This window comes from Mesoplodon densirostris, chromosome 4 (genome assembly GCF_025265405.1).
Source record: "Mesoplodon densirostris isolate mMesDen1 chromosome 4, mMesDen1 primary haplotype, whole genome shotgun sequence".
Lineage (NCBI taxonomy): Eukaryota > Metazoa > Chordata > Mammalia > Artiodactyla > Ziphiidae > Mesoplodon > Mesoplodon densirostris.
In genome coordinates this window covers 46,291,597-46,312,171 of record NC_082664.1, presented here as the reverse complement: position 1 = coordinate 46,312,171, position 20,575 = coordinate 46,291,597, and the positions used below count along the sequence as shown (strand labels likewise).

At 39.3% G+C, this 20,575-nt stretch overlaps 1 protein-coding gene across 1 annotated transcript in view; it reads left to right on the top strand.

Moving 5' to 3' along the window:
- The window catches only part of PELI2 (pellino E3 ubiquitin protein ligase family member 2), a 206,302-nt gene extending 203,307 nt beyond the window's left edge, over positions 1–2,995 (top strand). Inside the window, exon 6 of the mRNA XM_060098092.1 lies at positions 2,429–2,995. Coding sequence (XP_059954075.1) covers positions 2,429–2,995 — 567 coding nt within the window. The remainder of the gene's footprint in view (positions 1–2,428) is intronic.
- The last annotated feature ends 17,580 nt before the right edge of the window (positions 2,996–20,575 follow it).

Here is a 20,575-nt window from a genome sequence, read left to right as displayed (position 1 = left end):
AGTCCTGGCACAAAAACAAATATAGATCAGTGGAAGAGGATAGAAAGCCCAGAAATAATCCCACGCACCTATGGTCAATCTATGACAAGACAAAACTATACAATGGAGGAAAGACAGTCTCCTCAATAAATGGTGTTGGGAAAACTGGACAGCTGCATGTAAAATAATGAAATTAGAACATTCTTAAACACCATACACAAAAATAAACTCAAAATGGATTAAAGACCTAAACGTAAGACCTGATAGTATAAAACTCTTAGAGGAAAACATAGGTAGAACACTCTTTGACATAAATTGCAGCAATATCTTTTTTGACCCATCTCCTAGAGTAATGAAAATAAAGACAAAAATAAACAAACAGGACCTAATTAAACTCAAAAGCTTTTGCACAGCAAAGGAAACCATAAACAAAATGAAGACAACCCACAGAACGGGAAAAAAATATTTGCAAACAGTGCGACCCACAAGGGATTAATCTCCAAAAGTTACAAACAGCTCATGTCCTTCGACAGATGAATGGATAAAGAAGATGTGGTACATATATACAATGGAATAGTACTCAGCCATTAAAAAGAATGAAATAATGCCATATTCAGCAACATGGATGGACCTGGAGATTATCACACTGAGTGAAGTAAGTCAGAGAAAGACAAATATCATATGATATCACTTATGTGAAGAACCTAAAAAAATAATAATACAAATGAACGTATTTCCAAAACAGAAACAGACTCATAGACGTAGAAAACAAACTTATGGTCACCAAAGGGGAAAGGTGAGAGAGAGGGAAAAATTGGGAGTCTGGGATTGACATATACACACTATTATATTTAAAATAGATAACCAACAAGGACCTACTGAATAGCATAGGGAACTCTGCTCAATATTCTGTAATAACCTAAATGGGAAAAGAATTTGAAAAAGAATATATACATATATATGTACAACTGAATCACTCTGCCATACACCTGAAACTAACACAACATTGTTAATCAACTATACTCCAATAGAAAATAAAAATTCAAAAATAAATTTCAGAAGATTGAAATCATATGAACTATATTCTCCGACCATGATATAATCAATCTAGAAGTCATGAATAAGATAGAAAGAACATCTGTGTATATTTTAATATATTTATAAAGAAAAAGCAATGAATAAAAATCAAAGAAAACAAAGAAAAATGTAGCCTAAACTCCAGCTTATTACCACAGCAGTGTTCTTCTTCTTAAAAAGTTTATGCAGAGATGAGACCTCCCCTGAGAATTACCTCTGGTCGGAAAGAGAAGGGGGAGGCTCCTGACACCCAGCGAGAAGGGAGGAGACTAGGAGGTATTCAGGGTGGGAGTGGGGCGAGGAGAGAGCTTCAGCGACTTAAAGGCTATTCAAAAAGCAGTCACCGTGTTTTTCCTGTAAAGTATTGAGATTCATCATTTTGTTGGGATTTTAGCTTTTTCTGACTACCAGTATTGGATACTGTTTTGGGGAAGGACCGCTGTTGTCATTGAAGGACAACTTCCAGGCAAAGTGCCATCCAAGTGAGCCCTGAGTGATGAGTGGGAGTTCGCCAGGCCCAGGGTTGGGCTAGGGCTGGGGTGAGCTGGGATAGAGAATTCTAGGCAGAGGTCACTCATGGCACGTGCCAGAGGGCAGTGCCCCTGAGTGCATCCATAGAGCACAGGTGGCCCACGGAGACGGGGGTCAGGCTCCTGCAGATCATGTCTCACCGTGCTGCTTGTCAGCTGTTAATCAGTCTTGTGAGCACTTGGTACGTAGCACAGCCAGTCTCTAGGGGCAGGACAGAAATAAAGACGCAGATGTAGAGAGCGGACTTGAGGACACGGGGAGGGGGAAGGGTACACTGGGATTAAATGATGTTCCAAAGCTCACAGTGAGCGCTTCTGCTCCAGACCTTAGGAATGCAGGATAGATGATAGATTGTGTGAAGCCAGAAGGTCACCAGGAGTCGTTGGCACCACTATAGTATTTACTGCAGGGCCCCCCAGGGGTCTTCTGGATTGGCTCTGGTTGACATGAGCATGAGTCTTCACCAGATGGACTGGCTGGACATCTCCTGTCCCTGATGAGACCAAGGAGGAGTTGTGTTGTTGACTTGAGGAGGAAAACTAAAAATCTAAGGAGATTTGTGACGTTTGTTAAAATAACCACTACATTAATTGAACATGTAAAGTAAATGTATCCGCGCTTAGGGCTTTGTGTATTTCACATACATGATTTACATCCAGTGTTAAGATGAGGAAAGGGAAGCTCAGGGAGGGTGAGTTACCCCCCTAGTTCTGTTTTGCAGGGAGGCCATGGGATAAACTGCCCCCCTGTGTTGACTACGGAGATGATCTTTAAGAGGACAAAAACGTTAGCATGGTTTGTCAAATTTTGCTTTTAAAAGGCATGTCTGTCAAACTTGTAGGTCGAAAGCGAGACCAACGTCCTGCAGGACGGCTCCCTCATCGACCTGTGCGGGGCCACCCTGCTCTGGAGGACAGCAGATGGCCTCTTTCACACCCCAACGCAGAAGCACATTGAAGCCCTGCGGCAGGAAATCAACGCTGCCCGGCCACAGTGTCCCGTGGGGCTCAACACCTTGGCCTTCCCCAGCATCAACAGGAAAGAGGTGGTGGAGGAGAAGCAGCCCTGGGCGTACCTCAGCTGTGGCCACGTACACGGCTACCACAACTGGGGCCATCGGAGCGACACGGAGGCCAACGAGAGGGAGTGTCCCATGTGCAGGACTGTGGGCCCCTATGTGCCGCTCTGGCTCGGCTGCGAGGCGGGCTTTTATGTAGACGCAGGACCACCCACTCATGCTTTCACCCCTTGTGGACACGTGTGCTCAGAGAAGTCTGCAAAATATTGGTCTCAGATCCCGCTGCCTCATGGGACTCACGCATTTCATGCCGCCTGCCCTTTCTGTGCCACGCAGCTGCTTGGGGAACAGAACTGCATCAAATTGATTTTCCAAGGTCCAGTTGACTGATGCCCTTTACAGCCATTGACGACGACTTTATTAACAAGTTACTGTGAAGATTTTGCCACTAACTCTAGATTTTACCTTTTTATAATACCATTCATTAAGCGGGGGGTCCTGAGGCTGGGAAAAAAGAAGGGCGTGGTGATGAAACATGCCAGGCATCGATGATAACAGTGGTGTGTTGCATGCTCAAAACAGCTGCATCCTCATTGAAGTCTGCTTAATTAAACCATAATATCTTTCTAACAATTGGATTTAAAATGCCATGCTTTTATTTTAACCTTGGGGTTTTTAAAATAAGTTTTCTTTGTTAAATTTGGACAGGACTTTAAATCCCATTTTAAAACTGTAGAAGAAATTTACTCAAAAGTTGTTGGCTCTTAACTGCAAACTTCGGTGCTGTGTGGTATAGGTGTTAGACATGTCGTATCTGGAAATACTTGATACAGGTTAGAATCTGACCAGATACCAAAGGGGCAGCTCTATAAGATGATGTTGGGGGACAGGAGACCTTAGGCACAGGTAATTGTTTTGAAATCTGGGGCTTTTCTCTGATTTTTCTTTTGAGGGGAGGAAATATTCATATGTTGTCATGTTTTCTTTTTTTTTTAATTTCAGTGGAATTTAATTACTTTATACACACATTCATCAAATACCTTGGCATTTCAAACAAAGAGTTTCCCATAACTTTTTAGTCTGCCTTTTGTTATTTTTGGTCTGACATGGTCTATCCCTGATTCTCATCTTGCATGGCCAGAACTATTTGGTTGATTAAAATGTAGCTGCTCTTAAACATTCATTAACTGAGAGTGATTATTGCAGCAGAAAAACATGGCCCAGGTAATATAATATCAAGTTTACTTGCTTACTGAATAATTTAAGTGATTAAAAATAAGATTTTACTTTTTAAAACTACTCGTTGGAATTTCCTAAGTTTTTCTTAAGAAAGCCAAAATTCCGTGAACTTAAAAAGCAACATATTACAACAATACAGTCAGTTTTGTTCACCCCCTTTCTGCCATCTGTCACCTTCCCTTGCAGCTTACAGAGCCCTATAAGTTTTGAAAATGTTTGCAAATCAAACTAAATTTAAATGTGATCATTAGATATACACAACACCAAGTGGTACATCTGCAGAGAGCATTTGAAATTACTGATTTCAAGAGAGCAAATGAGTGTTTACTGATGAATAATTAAATCAGAATTTCATATGAGCTCCACCAGCCCTCTCTGTTAGTTTCATTTCATTTTGAATAATAATTCTTGGATGTTCATTCTCTGTGCTCAGTACCAGTGTATCACTGTTCCCGTGATGTAAAGATCCTTTAGGACATGCGACTACCAGAGCTGGCTGGGATGAAATAGATTCCTGCCACATGGATGGAGCAAGTATGTTTAAATTAACATCCTCTTAAATTGACCATTGCAGATTCATGCTGCACTTTTTTAACCTTTGTAAAGATATATGATTTATATGGTTCTAATCTACTGCATTCCTGTTTGAATTGGTTTTCCCATGGTTTGCCTACTAGCAAATATTTTGCCTATTTTCAAGTGTCCTAACCCATTTTGAAAGCCCTTTTCCTTAACGTGATAAGATCTATTAGTCTTGATTGCTGCTGCTTAAGTTGACTTAATATATAAAAATTTCATCCTCTCAGTTTTCAAATAGCTTTACTTTTCAGTGGAGATTATTGTTTATGAGGTGTTTTTGTTTTGGTGATTTTTAAGTGCTGTGAAAATCCAACCACAGTGCTCTCATTGATAGCTTACTCAATTCTGTATAGCTTGCTTGACCTGCAGAGAATGAAAGAAAACAATGAAATTGCCCAGAATATATCCAATGCCTTTTGATGTAGCCAGAGTCTCCCATGATTAGTTTTTACTGATGGAATATGTCTTTTCAGTCTGTGCCGCTTTAGGCTCCACAAAATGATACAGGAAGCACACGGTCCCTTTTCTTGCGATGTGGTTTGAAAGTGGTTTGAGGAGTCTTGATAACTCTAAAAAGAATCTTGTAAGGTAAATAAATAGTCTTGCATCTAGAAAGACTGGATTTTACCTATCAGAAGCTTTTTTTTTTTTTTTTTTCCAGAAAGTTACCATCTGATATAACTTTCTATTTCAAGGACTATAGTAGTTCAAGGTCTGGTAGTTCCACATGCAATATATACCCCAAAATAGTTATCTTCCAACCTGAGAAGTTTGACTTTTTAGTAAATTTGGGTACAAATTCCAAGCTCTTGAAGGGGCAACAGTGACCCCCGCGACTCTCTTAGCACCACATCTTTTCCTTTGACTTCCAAGTGAGGTCCCCTCTCCCCTGCCTAGAGAACCACAGCAAGGTGGCCCGTTTGCAGAAGGAAGCCAGGCTCATCTTGGCCACTGCCAGTAAGATCTGCTAACTTTGGTTAATGAGACTTTTTTCCCCTCTGGAAAAAATAAGGTGAGAATAAAGAACTCTAGCTCAGAGTACAGTAATACAGTTCAGAAAAGGTAACTTCTCAGAGGTTATGTCTGTTTTTATGTCTTGCTTGACATCACATTCAAGGGCAAATTCCACTCCCCAGGTATACACATAGGAAATTGCAGACCAGTTATCCTGATCTCAGCCTGACTGAAATGCCTTTTGTGACTAGGTTTCCAGAAGAGCTCCAATGATGTATTCCCATAGGTTTTTTTTCCAGTTGTTTACGCCAGTTTATTACAAAAAAAAAAAAAAAAAAGATTTAGAGTGAATGGGATACAACTCTGAATATTTTTCTAGTCTGGAATTTTTTTTATTATTACTAATCGGTGCTGCCAGGTCATGCATGCTGCAACACAACATTTCCCTTATTTGGTTTCGCTTTTTGCAAGAAGGGCTACAGTTCACACTGCAGAGTAAGTATTAAGCTTTCTGGGGTTTTTTCCCTAACTGTAGCCCAAAAGAATTAATCTTTTAATATAAATAGAGAGCATATTTATCATTCCTCGATAGTTAATTATAGAGTTTGGTACCTTTGTGCCTCAGGGAAGCCACGTGACATAACTGGTTATAGAATTTCAGGGTTAGGGTTTAAAGAAAGGAGAAAGCCATTGGAAAAATGATGGGCTCCTTTAAGGAGACGAATGAATCTGGATGCAGAAATATGCCAGGAGCTGGCATACACATGATTGTAGTAGAATTTATTTCCAGTAGCAGTAGGGAAATTATTTTAAGTTATTACATCTACTATATTAGTAAAGTTGAGGAGAACTCTTTTCTTCATAAAGCTTCAATGCTTTATTTTTGCTTACATTAAAAAAAAAAAATCAAACCCCTGTCATTTGGGAGCTCAGTATTGTTATTTGGGCACTTTTTGAGAGTTTAAAAAGGAGCATGTTTTCTCTTTCTTAATTTAAGTGTCACATAGATTATAGAACTGTTACCTGCAGTTCTATGATTTTGATCAACTTTTCTTTTTAAAGCCATTCTGTTCTTTGGATCTGCATGAAAGGATATATGATCACAACATTGTCAATGCTGGCTAAAAAACTTATCTTCATGCAATCCTGCCTTGTAACAGTGGAATTTCTAACAGACAAACCACAGAACCTTGATTTTAAGCTGGATCTAGTGCTGTTCTTTTGTCTGTAGCTCTTACATCCCCAGAGTTTAACCTTCATAGGCTGAGGGTATGAAGTTCCTCCTTTAATGCTAGAAGGAGAGCACAGCTCTGTTATCATTTCTTTATGACCCAGTCAAAGACCAATGAGACAACTCCAGGATCTTTTTAAAAGAATGTAAGCATTACTGAATCAGTAAAACAGAAGAGGGTTCAGTATTTCTTCTTAGTAAAACTAATATCCTCTCAAGTTTTCACCCTCATGCAGAATCCCTAGAGGAAGATAGGGAAAAGCAAGTATTTTTCCAGTTCTACTTAAATATTTCTAAACAAAAATAAACTCGATGAAAGGGAAGTTGTTTCTTTTTAGCTGAGATGACATATTGTTTCTCTGTTTTAAATAGTCTAGAAGCTAAGAGGTTGGTCGTATTTACCATGTATAGTGTTATGAGCAGTTAAATTTTATGGATATATTTGTAAAACTGTTCTTTTATATTTCATGTCAAATTGAAAAGTTTATTTCTTCACTGTTATATCTGTGGAAATACAAGCCATTTTACAGGAAAAATCTTCAGAAACTATTAAACAGATCTCAGTATGTTTGTGTGTCGTTGTCTTCATCAGGACATTAGATAGGAAATGGATATAAAAGTAGACTTGACTTTTGCATTTTTCAAACTTACAATTTGATTGCAGACAGTTGAGCTGATCATTGTTTTATATTCTGCACAATACCTATTTAAACCTAGATTCTGAAAAATCTCAATTTTTTTATCTGAAAAATTCCATTGGTGTTTATATTTGTGACATTACATCACTGACAAATAAATCTCACTTCTAGGAGAATTTAACCTGGCTTGTAGAATTAATGGATTTTCTGCATGGCCATTGTAGTCATATTGCTACCTTTGTGACAATCTTCATTCACTTTTAACAACATAAGCATTATGTGTAAGCCTCCAAGCCTTAAACTAGTATGTCTTTCATAAGAAAAGGTATTTGACAGTTTTTTTCTCATCACATTGATATTTAAGGAGTCTTAGTATTGTTGAGGGAAATAGATTTTTCATCCCCCCCTCAAAATATACATTTATATAGGCTTTTATTTCAGGATTAAGTATTCTAACACTTTAACAAATCTAAGATGCCATGATTTGTAAGATGCATTATTATAGAAAAACATAGCCAGTTACAATTGTGGGATGCATTCTATTTTACAAGGGTGCCCGAATTATTCAATGGGGAAAGGAGTATTTAACAAATGGAGCTGGGATAACTAGCTATCCACATGCAAAAGAATGAAGTTAGACCCCTACCTGACACAATATACAAAAATTAACTTAAAATGGACAGAGAGCAAAAACTATAGAACAGAGTAAACCTTTGTGACCTTGGATTAGTCAGTGATTTCTTAAACACCAAAAAACACAAACATAAGAAAGAAGATAAACTGGACTTCAAAATTAAAATATTTTGTGCATCAAAAGACACTCTCAAAAGTAAAAAGAAAAAAAAAAAGTAAAAAGACAACCCATACAATGGGAGAAGATATTTGGAGATCATATAACTAATAAGGCAATTGTATCCAGAATACATGGAGAACTCATAACTCATCAAGAAAAGGACAGATAACCCAGTTAAAAAATGATTAAAAGATTTGAATACTTTTCCAAAGAAGATACACATGACCAATAAGCACATAAAGATTCCCAACATCATTAGGCATCAGAGAAATGCAAGTTAAAAACCACAGAATACCACTTTATACCCACTGTGATAGCTAAAACCAAAAAGACAGTAACAAGTGTTGAGAATGTGTTGAAAAACTGGAACCCTCATACACTGTTGGTAGAACTGTAAAATGGTGCAACCACTTTGGAGCAGCAGTTTACAACTCAAAATGTAAAATATACAGTTACCACATGAGCCAGCATTTTCACTCCCAGCTATATACCAAAGAGGGTTGTGAAACTGAGCTTCTAGTTTGTAGCAAATAGGCTTCATTCAGCCTGCCCTGAGTTGCAAAGGGCAGATTCAAACAGCTGCAAATCAGGAAAGGGAGAGAATGCAGAAACAAAGGAGAAGCAGTCAAGAAACAAAAGTGTGGCAACAGGGCAGGATCCTGGTTCCTCCTCAAGAAATATAAATAACAATATATCTTTGACTTCTGCAGGAACTAAGGCCCCAGCCAGATGGAGGATGGTAACTTCTGGCTGAGGCAAGGTTCCTGGAGCACCACCCTGTTACCTCACCACCAACCAATCAGAAGAAAGTCACACACCCTGCAGCCCTCATCCCAAATTTTGCCTATAAAAGCATCAGGGAATTCAGGTTTTTCTGAGCATGAGCCACCGTTCTCCTTGCTTGGCCCTGCAATAAACCTTTCTCTGCTCCAAACTGCAACGCTTCGGTTTGTTTGGGCTCACTGTGCATTGGGCACACGAACCTGTGGTAACAGTAGTGATGGTTGCACAACTCTGAATGTGCTAAAAGCAACTGAGTTTTATACTTTGAAGGGGTGACTTTTATGGTATGTGAATTATATGTCAAAACTAATTTTTAAAAGATACATACTAAATTCAGAGATGTTAGATTATGAAAAATGTGATTCCTAGAATTGAACTACAGTACCATACAGCAAAGGAAACTGTAAACAAAACATAAAGACAACCTACAGACTAGGAGAAAATATTTACAAATGATGCGACTGATGCGATTAATTTCCAAAATATACAAACAGCTCATACAATTCAACAACAAAAACAACCTAACTGAAAAATGCGCAGAAGACCTAAATAGACATTTCTCCAAAGAAGATATACAGATAGCCAACAGGCACATGAAAAGATGTTCAACATCACTAATTATCAGAGAACTACAAATGAAAACTATGATGAAATACCACCTCACACGGGTCAAAATGGCCATAATTTTTAAATCTATAAATAAATGCTGGAGAGGGTGTAGAGAAAAGGGAACCCTCCTACACTGTTGGTGAGAACGTAGATTGGTGCAGCCACTATGGAGAACAGTATAGAGGTTCCTCAAGAAAACTAAAAATAGAGTTGCCATATGACCCAGCAATCCCACTATTGGGCGTATACCCAGACCAAACTCTAATTCAAAAAGATACATGCACCCCTATGTTCCTAGCAGCACTATTCACAATAGCCAAGACATGGAAACAACCTAAATGTCCATTGACAGATGAATGGATAAAGAAGATATAGTACATATATACAATGGAACACAGCTCAGCCATATTTAAAAACAAGAACGCCATTTGCAGCAACATGGATGGACCTAGAGATTATCATACTAAGTGAAGTAAGTTAGAAAGAGAAAGACAAATATATGATATCACTCATATGTACAATCTAAAATATGACACAAATGAACTTATCTACGAAACAAAACAGACTCACAGACATAGAGAACAGACTTGTGATTGTCATGGGGGAAGGGATGGGGAAGGGATGGATTGGGAGTTTGAGATTAGCAGATGCAAACTATTATATATAGAATGGATAAACAAGAAGGTCCTACTGTATAGCACAGGGAACTATATTCAATATCCTGTGATAAACCATAATGGAAAAGAATATGAAAAAGAATGTGTGTTTATGTATATGTATATGTGTGTGTATATATATATATATATATATATCTGAATCACTTTGCTGTACAGCAGTAATTAACACAGCACTGTAAGTCAACTATACCTCACTAAAATGAATTGAAAACTACAGTACTATACATTTTCTTAGTCACTGGGATAAAAATCAGGATCCTCAAATTTTTGCCTACCTTGAGATTTTTCCAGAGTCTTACAACATAGGTCATTTCTTTCAATCACACTTCCCCTTGTCATTAGATAAAGAGAACATACACATAAGCGTACTAAAAAGATTACAAGACAGCATCATATTCTTAAGGATTGTCTATTTTTGCTATGAGGATGAAAAAATAGAACATACTTTCTGAAAGAATAGAACGCTATTATAAGACCTCAAAATCTACTTTCTTTAAAAAGTATTTTTGAAAACAAAAACTTTTATAACCAAAATAAAAGCCAGTAGAAGTCCATTGTAAAAAAATTAAAACCTGGTAAGTATGAAATTCATAATCCCACCACCCAGAGAGAAACACTTAACATTTGGAGGTTTATCTTTTCTAAACTTAAATGAATTTTTAACCATGACTTCAATTTCATTCAGGTCTTACTTTTAGTTATTTAATTACAATGACTTTTTAATGTAAATTAGGAAATGTGGCTTTGGGAACAGAGGGAAAAATGACGACTTGTATATCTGTAGTGGGTTTCTCAGTAAACAGCTGCAGAAGCAAGTTCTCTCTCCCAGAGACACAAAATGTGCCCAAGGGTGGCAAAATGAGACCACAGTGGTTATGGCTGCCAAAGCTGTAAGCCTAAGAAAATTATGTTCAACCTGTTGTGGCCCCTTGAATGCCCATTGCCAATTGTGGGACATGTGTTGGAATGCCCAAAGGGACTATTCTTAAGCATTGCTTCCTTCTTGTATCTTCTAAACAGGCTCTAGCTGAATATCAAGGCTATTCTTATTAAAGAGGTATAATGGACATTTTTGCCTAATTCCAGGTTCAAACTTGAGCTAACATCAGAGTGCCCTGAGGTGTTTGCTTATAATGCAGATTCCTTAGTCACATCAACAGAGGCTGATGTTCTAGTTCTAGGTCTCTCCAGGAATTTACACTTGATGGACAACCTAGATGACTCTGCAGGTGATCCATGTTCCATGCTTTGAGAAATCCTTCAACTAAATGATTGTATTGATTGTATGCCTCTGTGGTACAAGTAACTAATTCCACATTGTGCTCATTGGTTTTGGTTCTCCCAACATAGTTCCCTTGGAACTTGAGGTATATGGCCCCACATGGAGATGGGAATGGATGGCCTAGCCAGTCAAGTGTTCTTCCTGCCCTGTGATTCTAGCTCCCATCTTCTCTTATGTGACTAGACCTGACTCAACTCCACTGCATCTTTTCTACACTTCCATTCCCTATCCTTTAGTATTGATTTCTTTAGTACATACCTTTAACCATTTCCACCTTACAGGGAAAAAATCTCCAAAAATTCTCAAATTAGTTTGAGGGAGTTCAGGGTTAAAGATGAGATTTATACATAATTCTGGGAACTTGCTGAGTTCTCAAAATTGTTATTTAACATGATGGAAACTTGCTATGGATCAGTAATCTGGGTATTATCACAGCCCAGTTCACAGATTTGGGGTTCCTATTATCTATTTATATATTTCTGAGAAAACTTGGAAGGGAACATTTTTTAATCCCAGGGTTTGATTTCTGCATACATTCTGGAAATGTTATGCTATTTAGATCCATTAGGTTAAATGAATGGGCAAGTATTTCCTTATCTTTAAAACAGAGTGGTGGGCTTCCCTGGTGGCGCAGTGGCTGAGAGTCTGCCTGCCAGTGCAGGGGACGCGGGTTCGTGCCCCAGTCCGGGAAGATCCCACATGCCGCAGAGCAGCTGGGCCCGTGAGCCATGGCCGCTGAGCCTGCGGGTCCGGAGCCTGTGCTCCACAACGGGAGGGGCCACAACAGTGAGAGGCCCGCGTACTGAAAAAAAAAAAAAAAAAGAAAGAAAAAACCCAGAAAACAGAGTGGTAATAATGCTTCAATTCCTTAGAGATGTGAAGGTAACATAGGAACTATGGTACATAATTGCTCAATAAACAGTAGTGGTTTATAATGTTCCCTTGCAAGTGAAACTGAGCAGGACCCTGTGGGGCCCTCCCAGGTACAAATACTTTCCATGTCCTCTCTTTCTTTTTTGTAGGAAATAGGCTTCATTCAGCCTCCTTGACCTTCCCTGAGTTCCAAAAGGCAGATTCAAACAGTTACTAATCAGGGAAGTGAGAGAATGCAGAATCAAAGGAGTGACAATCAAGAAACAATAATACATGGATGCAACTAGAGATTATCATAGTAAGTGAAGTAAGTCAGAAAGAGAAAGACAAATACCATATGATATCACTTATATGTGGAATCTAAAATGACACAAATGAACTTATCTATGAAACAAAAACAGATTCACAGAGAACAGACTTGTGGTTGCCAAGTGGGAGGGTGGTGGGGAAGAGATGGATTGGGAGTTTGCGATTAGCAGATGCAAACTATTGCAGGTAGAGTGGATAAACAACAAGGTCCTACTGTATGGCACAGGAAACTATATTCAATATCCTGTGATAAACCAAATGGAAAAGAATATGAAACAGAATTTATATAATATATATATATGTATAACTGAATCACTTTGCTGTACAGCAGAAATTAACACAACGTTGTAAATCAACTATACTTCAATAAAATAAAATAAAATAAAAATTTTGGCCATGCCCCATGGCAGGCATGTGGGATCTTAGTTCCCCAACCAGGGATCAAACCCACACCCCCTGCATTGGAAGCACAGAGTCTTAACTGGACTGCCAGGGAAGTTGTAAATAAAAATTTTTTTTTAAAAAAGGAACAATAGTGCAGCGATGGGGCAACGTCCTGGTTCCTCCTCAAAAGCTACACACAACAACATCTTTGAGTTCTTCTGTAGGAACTAAGGCCCCCCACCCAGGTGGAGGATGATAACTTCAGGCTGAGCACAAGATTCCTTGAACACCACCCAGTTACCTCACCACCAACCAATCAGAAGAAAGTCTGCACACAGTGGAAGATAACAAAGATTGATCCCCTCCCCAAATGGTTAATGGCAATTAACTTCCCTTTTCTCCTTTTAAGACTTTCAAGGTCAAACAGAATCTTTGGAGCTGGTTTTTGGACACAAGTCCACCTTCTCCCCAGGTTGCCAACCTCCTGAATAAAGCAAGCTTTCCTTTCCAACCAACACTTGTTTCTCAAGTACTGGCTTTCCAGTAGTGAGCAGCCAAACCTGAGTTTGGTAATATAAGATACTTCCCAATGTGTCATCTTTAGAATTTAAGTCTCAGAAAATGTTCTGCAAAAGAAGGCCTTATAACCTCATAACCTTGAGAAATAATCTAGTACCTCCCATATTTATTTGACAACAGAGCCCCTTTTTTCTCATATAGTGTATTTTAAATTCTTGAGAAGAGCTTTAATTGTTAGGCTTTAGCCATTATGGACCTATTGCCCCACATTCTCAAGATTACTTATTTTAAATGAAACAAACGAGCATAAGCCCAATATTGGCCATTGTTATTCATGTAGTTCTAAACCCTAATCTTTAAATAAATACACTGTTTTTGCTTATGCACAGCTCTGACTTAAAACATTTTAATAGGTTTTATGCTGGTGACCATGTAATGATATTATTTTATGAAAAGAATAGCAAATATACTTGTGACTATATATTTGAGAATATGACTATTGACAATTACGCACCACTCTTTCAGTTGGTAGATGTTTCTTAATATTAAATGCATTTGTTTTTGATAGTCTCAAAGTCTCATTATGTTTATTAGAATTAGTTTATTCATTTGGAACATTGAACCTCATGGATTTGATGGACAGCAAGCTGGATTACCACCCTGTGTTGCATTAGGATCTTTGATTGGTTCTCCTGTTAGTTTCTTGTAGAGTAAGAGTAAAAATTCATTTAAAACACTACAACCTATACTATTAAATCCAATAAACTACCCAAATTTCAAGTCCCTGCAGCCCATCAACATTTCCATTGAATGAGAACTCCTTATTTATCTGAACCAATTGATCGTAGTTAGATTTTTTTTATGATAGTCTGCTTACATTTCTAAATCTTTAGGATGAAATCTGCTTTAGAAAATGAAGGTTTCAATGATGAATTGAGTCTGAATCAACATGACTGAAATTAAAAAACAAAGCCAATGTGGTCAGTAGGAAGAGCATTGAGTTAGGTGTTACTTTCTGGTAATTGTGTGACCTCTAATTAATTGTGTGAGCTCAGGCAAGTGTCTTCATCTCTCTGCCTATTTTTCCCATGGGAGATGATGAAATTAGATTAAAAATTGATCATATGTCATGTCACAAAACAAGTCTCAAGAAATTTAAGAGACTGATATTATGCTAAGTATCTTTTCCTGCCATAATGGAATAAAACTAGGAAATAACAACATAAGGGGAACTAGAAATTTCACCAAAAAAAAAGTGGAACTTCAACAGCACACTCTTGAGCAACCACTAGGTCAAAGGGGAAATTAAAAAGGAAATTAGACAATACCTCAGGGCAAATAACAATGAAATTACAACATATCAAAATTCATACACTAAGAAATTCATAATGTTAAGTGCATACATTAAGAAAAAGAGAGATCTCAAACAATGTAATTTTACACCTCAAAGAGTTAGAGAACAAATTGAGCTCAAAATTAGAAGGAAGGAATTAAAGAGCAGAAATAAAATAGAAAAGTTTTAAAAATAGGAAACAAACGAGTTGGTTTTTTGAAAAGATGAAAAAATTTACAAACTCTTAAGCTAGACTAAGAAAGAAATAAAATCCAAATAAAATCAGAAATGAAAGAAGAGACATTATAACTGATGACACAGAAATAAAAACGATCACAAGAGACTACTATGAACAATTATCCACCAGCAAACTGGATAACCTAGAAGAAATGAATAAATTCCTAATAATATAGGACCTAGCAAAACTAAATCATGAAGAAATAGAAAGCCTAAACAGACCCATAACTACTACGGAGACTGACTCAGTAATAGAAAATCTCCCAAAGAAAGCCCAGGATCAGACGGCTTCCCTGGTAAGTTCTACCAAACATGTGAAGAAGAATTAGTGCCAATCATCTCAAACTCCTCCCAAAAATTGGAAAGGGGGGAACCCTTCCAAATTCATCTTATGAGGTCAGCATTACCCTAATAATAAAGCTAGATGAAGACTTTATAAGAAATGAAAACTAAAGGCCTGTATCTCTGGTGAATATAGAAGCAAAAATCCTCAAAAAAATACTAGCAAAGTTAATCCAACAGCACATTAAAAGGATCTTACACCATAACCAAGTGGGATTTATCCCTGAGTTGTAAGGATGATTCAATATATGAAGTTCAATTAATATGATATATCACGTCATAAGAATAAAGGATAAAAATTGCATGATTGGGAGTGGCCAAGATGGCAGAGTGGAGGACCCTAAGCTCACCTCCTCTCATGAGCACACCAAAATAACAATCTGCACAACAACCATCACTGAAAAAGACTGAAACCTACCAGAAAAGATCCTCTACAACTAAACACATAAGGACAGAACCATAACCAGACTGGTAGGAGAGGCAGACTTGTGATATCATCAAATCCCATACCCCCCAGGGTGGGTAAACCACAAACTGGAAAATAGTTTCATTACAGAGGTTTTCCCACAGGAGTGAGAGTTCTGAGCCCCACATCAGGTGCCCTACCCCAGGGGCCCAGCCCGGCAGAGCATTTGGCTTTGAAGGCCAGCGGGGCTTGATTGCAGGAAGTCACAGGATTAGGGGAAATAGAGGCTTCACTCTTAAAGGGAGCACACAAAATCTCATGCACACTGACCAAGGACAAAAGCAGTAATTTGATAGGCAGCTGGGCCAGACCTACCTGCTGGTCTTGGAGCATCTCCTAGGGAGGTGAAGAGCAGGTGTCGCCCACTCTGGGGACATAGACATTGGTGGCGGATACATCATTGAGCATTCATCTACATGTTCTGTCCTGGAGGCTGACATTCTGGCACCAAGACCTGGTCCCACCCAACAGCCTCTAGACTGCAGTGCTGGGATGCCTCAGGCCAAACAACAAACTGAGCAGGGACAGAGACCCACCCATCAGCAGACAGGCTGCCTAAAGATTTCCTGAGCTCACAGCCACCACTAGACATGCCCCTAGACATGGCCCTGCACACCAGAGAACCGAGATTCAGCTCTACCCACCAGGGGAGCAGGCACCGGCCCTTCCCATCAGGAAGCCTGCACAAACCTCTAGACAAGCCTCACCCACCAGGGGGCAGGCACCAGAAGCAAGAAAACTACAGCGCCTCAGCCTCAGATCAAGTCTGCAAATGCAGGCCAGACACCACCCAGGGACCAGCTGGCCCCTGGTCCTTGGGTGACAAGAGGGGAGTGCACTGCTGGGACACATAGGACATCTCCTGCAGAGGGCCACTTCTACAAGGTCAAGAAACGTTAACCAGTCTACCACATACATAAAAATACAAATAGCAATTTAGACAAAATGAGGCGACAGAGGACTATGTATCATACGAAGGAACAAGACGAAACCCCAGAAGAACTAAGTGACGTAGAGACAGGAAATCTACCTGAGAAAGACTTCAGAGTAATGACCGTAAAGATGATCAAAGAACACGGGAGGAAAATGGACGCACAGAGCTAGAAATGAGTTTTTTTTTTTTTTTTCTTTTTGCGGTATGCGGGCCTCTCACTGTTGTGGCCTCTCCCGTTGCGGAGCACAGGCTCCGGATGCGCAGGCCCAGCGGCCATGGCTCACGGGCCCAGCCGCTCCGCGGCATATGGGATCCTCCCAGATCGGGGCACGAACCCGTATCCCCTGCATCGGCAGGCGGACTCTCAACCACTGCGCCACCAGGGAGGCCCGAAATGAGAACTTTTTAAACAAAGAATTAAAAAATATAAAGAACCAAACAATTAAAGAATACAATAACTGAAATGAAAAATACACTAGAAGGAATCAAGAGTAGACTAAGTGAGGCAGAAGAAAGGATCATTAACTGGAAGACAGAATAGTGGACATCACTGCTGCCAAACAGAAAAAAAAAAAGGAATGAAAATAAATGAGAGTTTAAGAGACTACTGGGCCAACGTCAAGTATGCCAATATTTGCATTATAGGAGTCCCAGAAGAAGAGAGAGAGAAAGGGCCTGAGAAAATATTTGAAGAGATAATAGCTGAAAAATTCCCTAACCTGGGGAAGGAAATAGTCACCCAAGTCCAGGAAGCACAGAGAGTTCAATGCAGAATTAAGCCACAGAAGAATACACCACAACACATTGTAATCAAAATGTCAAAAGTTAAAGATAAAGGGTGTGGGGCAAAGGGAACCCTCCTACATTGTTGGTGGGAATAATAATTTGGTGCAACTACTATGGAGAACAGTATGGAGGTTCCTTAAGAAACTAAAAATAGAGTTACCACATGATCCAACAATCCCACTCCTAGGCATATATCCAGAAAAGATGAAAACAAATTAGAAAAAGATACATGAGTCCCAATGTTTATTATAGCACTATTTACAATAGCCAAAACATGGAAGCAACCTAAATGTCCATCGACAGAGGAATGGATAAAGAAGATGTGATATATATATATATATACAATGGAGTACTACTCAGCCATAAAAGAGAACAAAATAAGTCCATTTGCAGCAACATGTGTGGACATGGAGATTATCATACTAAGTGAAATAAGTCAGAGAAAGACAAATATCATAAGATATCACTTATATGTGGAACCTAATAAAAAATGATACAGATGAACTTATTTACAAAACAGAAACAGACTCACAGATCTCAAAATTAAATTTATGGTTACCATAGGAGAAACATGTGGGGAAGTGATAAATTAGGAGTTTAAGATTAACATATACACAGTATTATATATAAAACAGATAACTAATAAGGCCCTATTGTACAGAACAGGGAACTCTACTCAATATTCTGTAATAATCTATATGAGAAAAGAATCTGAAAAAGAATGGAGATTATATATAAACATACATATATATATACACACACACGCGCACACACAAACACATACACCTGATTCACTTTGCTGTACACCTGAAACTAACATTGTAAGTCAACTATACCCCAATAAAAATTTTTTAAAAGATAAAGGGAGGCCTTCCCTGGTGGCGCAGTTGTTGAGAGTCCACCTGCCGATGCAGGGGACACGGGTTTGTGCCCCGGTCCGGGAAGATCCCACATGCCACGGAGCGTCTGGGCCCGTGGGCCATGGCTGCTGAGCCTGCACGTCCGGAGCCTGTGCTCCACAATGGGAGAGGCCACAACAGTGAGAGGCCCGCGTACCGCAAAAAAAAAAAGAAAAAAATAGATAAAGAGAATATTAAAAGCAACAAGGGAAAAGCAACAAATAATATTCCTTAGGGAATTTCCCTAAGGCCATCAGCTGATTTTTCAGCAGAAACTCTGCAGGCCAGAAGGGAATAGCATGATATACTTAAAATGATGAAAGAGAAAAACCTACAACCAAGAATACTCTACCCAGCAAGGCTCTCATTCACATTTGATGGAGAAATCAAAAGTTTTACAGACAAGCAAAAGCTAAAAGATTTCAGCACCACCAAACCAGCTTTACAACAAATGCTAAAAGAACTTCTCTAGGTGGAAAAGGAAAGGCCACAACTGGAAACAAGAAAATTACAAAATGGAAAAGCTCACTGGTAAAGGCAAACATACAATAAAGGTGGGAAATCAGCCATGCACAGCTAATAGGGAGGTTAAAAGACAAAAGTAGTAAAACCATTTGTATCCACAATCAGCAGTTAAGGGATACATAAAACAATTAGATGTAAAATGTAATATCAAAAACAGTAATCATGAGGGGAGGAGAGTACAAATGCAGAGTCTATAAAATATACTTGAAATTAAGAGAAAAGCAACTGGAAACAAGCATGTATAAATACAGACTCCTAAACAAAAACCTCACGGTAACTGCAAAATGAAAATCTATACGAGATATACACACTAAAAAGAAGAAGAATCCAAACATAACACTAAAGATAGTCATCAAATCACAAGAGAGACAGAACAAAAGAAGAAAGGAGAAAAAGAGACCTACAAAAACAAATTCAAAACAAAGAGGGTGGAGACAAGATCATGGAGTAGAAGGACGTGAGCTCACCTCTCCTCACAAAAACAACAAAATCACAACTAACTGCTGAAAAGAAAAACCACTGGAATCTACCCAAAAAGATAACTTACATCCAAAGAAAAAGAAGAAGCCACAGTGAGACAGAAGGGGTGCAATAGTGATAAAAACAAATCCCATACCTGCCAGGTGCACAACCCACAAACTGGAAATAATTATATCACAGAAGTTCTCCCACAAGAGTGAAAGTTTTGAGCCCCACATCAGGGTCCCCAGCCTGGAGGTCTGCCAATGGGAGGAGGAGCCCCCAGAGCATCTGGTTTTGAAGAGCTGCAGGCTTTGTTCTCAGGAATTCCACAGGACTGAGGGAAACAGAAATTGCACTCTTGGAGGGTGCATACAACGTCTTGTGCACACCAGCACCCAGGGTAAAGAGCAGTGACCTCACAAGAGACAGGGCCAGACTTTACTGTTGGTATTGGAGAGTCTCCTGTGGAGGTAGGTGCAGGGTGGCTGTGGCTCACTGCGGGGACAAAGACACTGGAGGAGCAGCATTGGCATGAGCCCTCCTGGAGGCCGCCATTTTCTCACCAAGATCTGGCCCCACCCAATAGCCTTGTAAGCTCCAGTGCTGGGATGCCTCAGGCCAGATAACCAACAGGGCAGGAACACAGCCCAACCCATCAGCAGACAGGATGCCTAAAGTCTTCCTGAGCCCACAGCTTCCCACTAAACCCACCTCTTGATACGGTCCTGCTGACCAGAGGGACAAGACCCAGCTCCATACACAAGTGGGCAGGAACCAGTCCCTACCACCAGGAAGCCTGCACAAGCCTCTTAGGCCAGCCTCATCCACCAGGAGGCAGACAGCAGAAGCAAGAAGAATTACAACCCTGCAGCCTACAGGATGGAAACTGCAATCACAAAAAAATTACACAGAATGAGATGCCAGAGGAATACGGCCCAGACAAAGGAACAAGAAGAAACCCAAGAAGAACAACTAAATGAAGTGGAGATAGGCAATCTACCCAAAATAGAATTCAGAGTAATGATAGTAAAGATGATCCAAGATCTCAGAAAAAGAATGGAGGCACACACCGAGAAGATACAAGAATGTTCAACAAAGAACTAAAGAACAAACAAA